General features: G+C 54.4%; 1 protein-coding gene across 1 annotated transcript in view; it reads right to left on the minus strand.

Moving 5' to 3' along the window:
- The window catches only part of LOC119593719, a gene marked incomplete in the record, with an annotated part of 8,047 nt that overhangs the window by 2,983 nt on the left and 4,827 nt on the right, over positions 1–237 (minus strand). Inside the window, 1 exon segment of the mRNA XM_037942690.1 lies at positions 92–204. Within this exon segment, the coding sequence (XP_037798618.1) occupies positions 92–204 (113 nt within the window).

The raw sequence follows: 237 nt of genomic DNA on the forward strand, positions 1-237 counted from the left end.
ATTTGCCTCTCTGCTTCCCTCCCTTCCTCCCCCCTTCCCCCACACCTCTATCCTCCCACGGTCCCTCTCCTTCTACCCTTCTCCAACTCACCAGCTTATCGAAGATGCATTTGCCCTTGAGAATATCCACGGCCAAAGGACCAACACCGTGGAAGGGCATGTCAACGCCCATTTGTCCATAGGTGTACACCAGGTGTCTCTGCGCTGTTCGGGAGGGAAAGGTGATTAGAGAATCCT

Source organism: Penaeus monodon, chromosome 32 (genome assembly GCF_015228065.2).
Source record: "Penaeus monodon isolate SGIC_2016 chromosome 32, NSTDA_Pmon_1, whole genome shotgun sequence".
NCBI lineage: Eukaryota > Metazoa > Arthropoda > Malacostraca > Decapoda > Penaeidae > Penaeus > Penaeus monodon.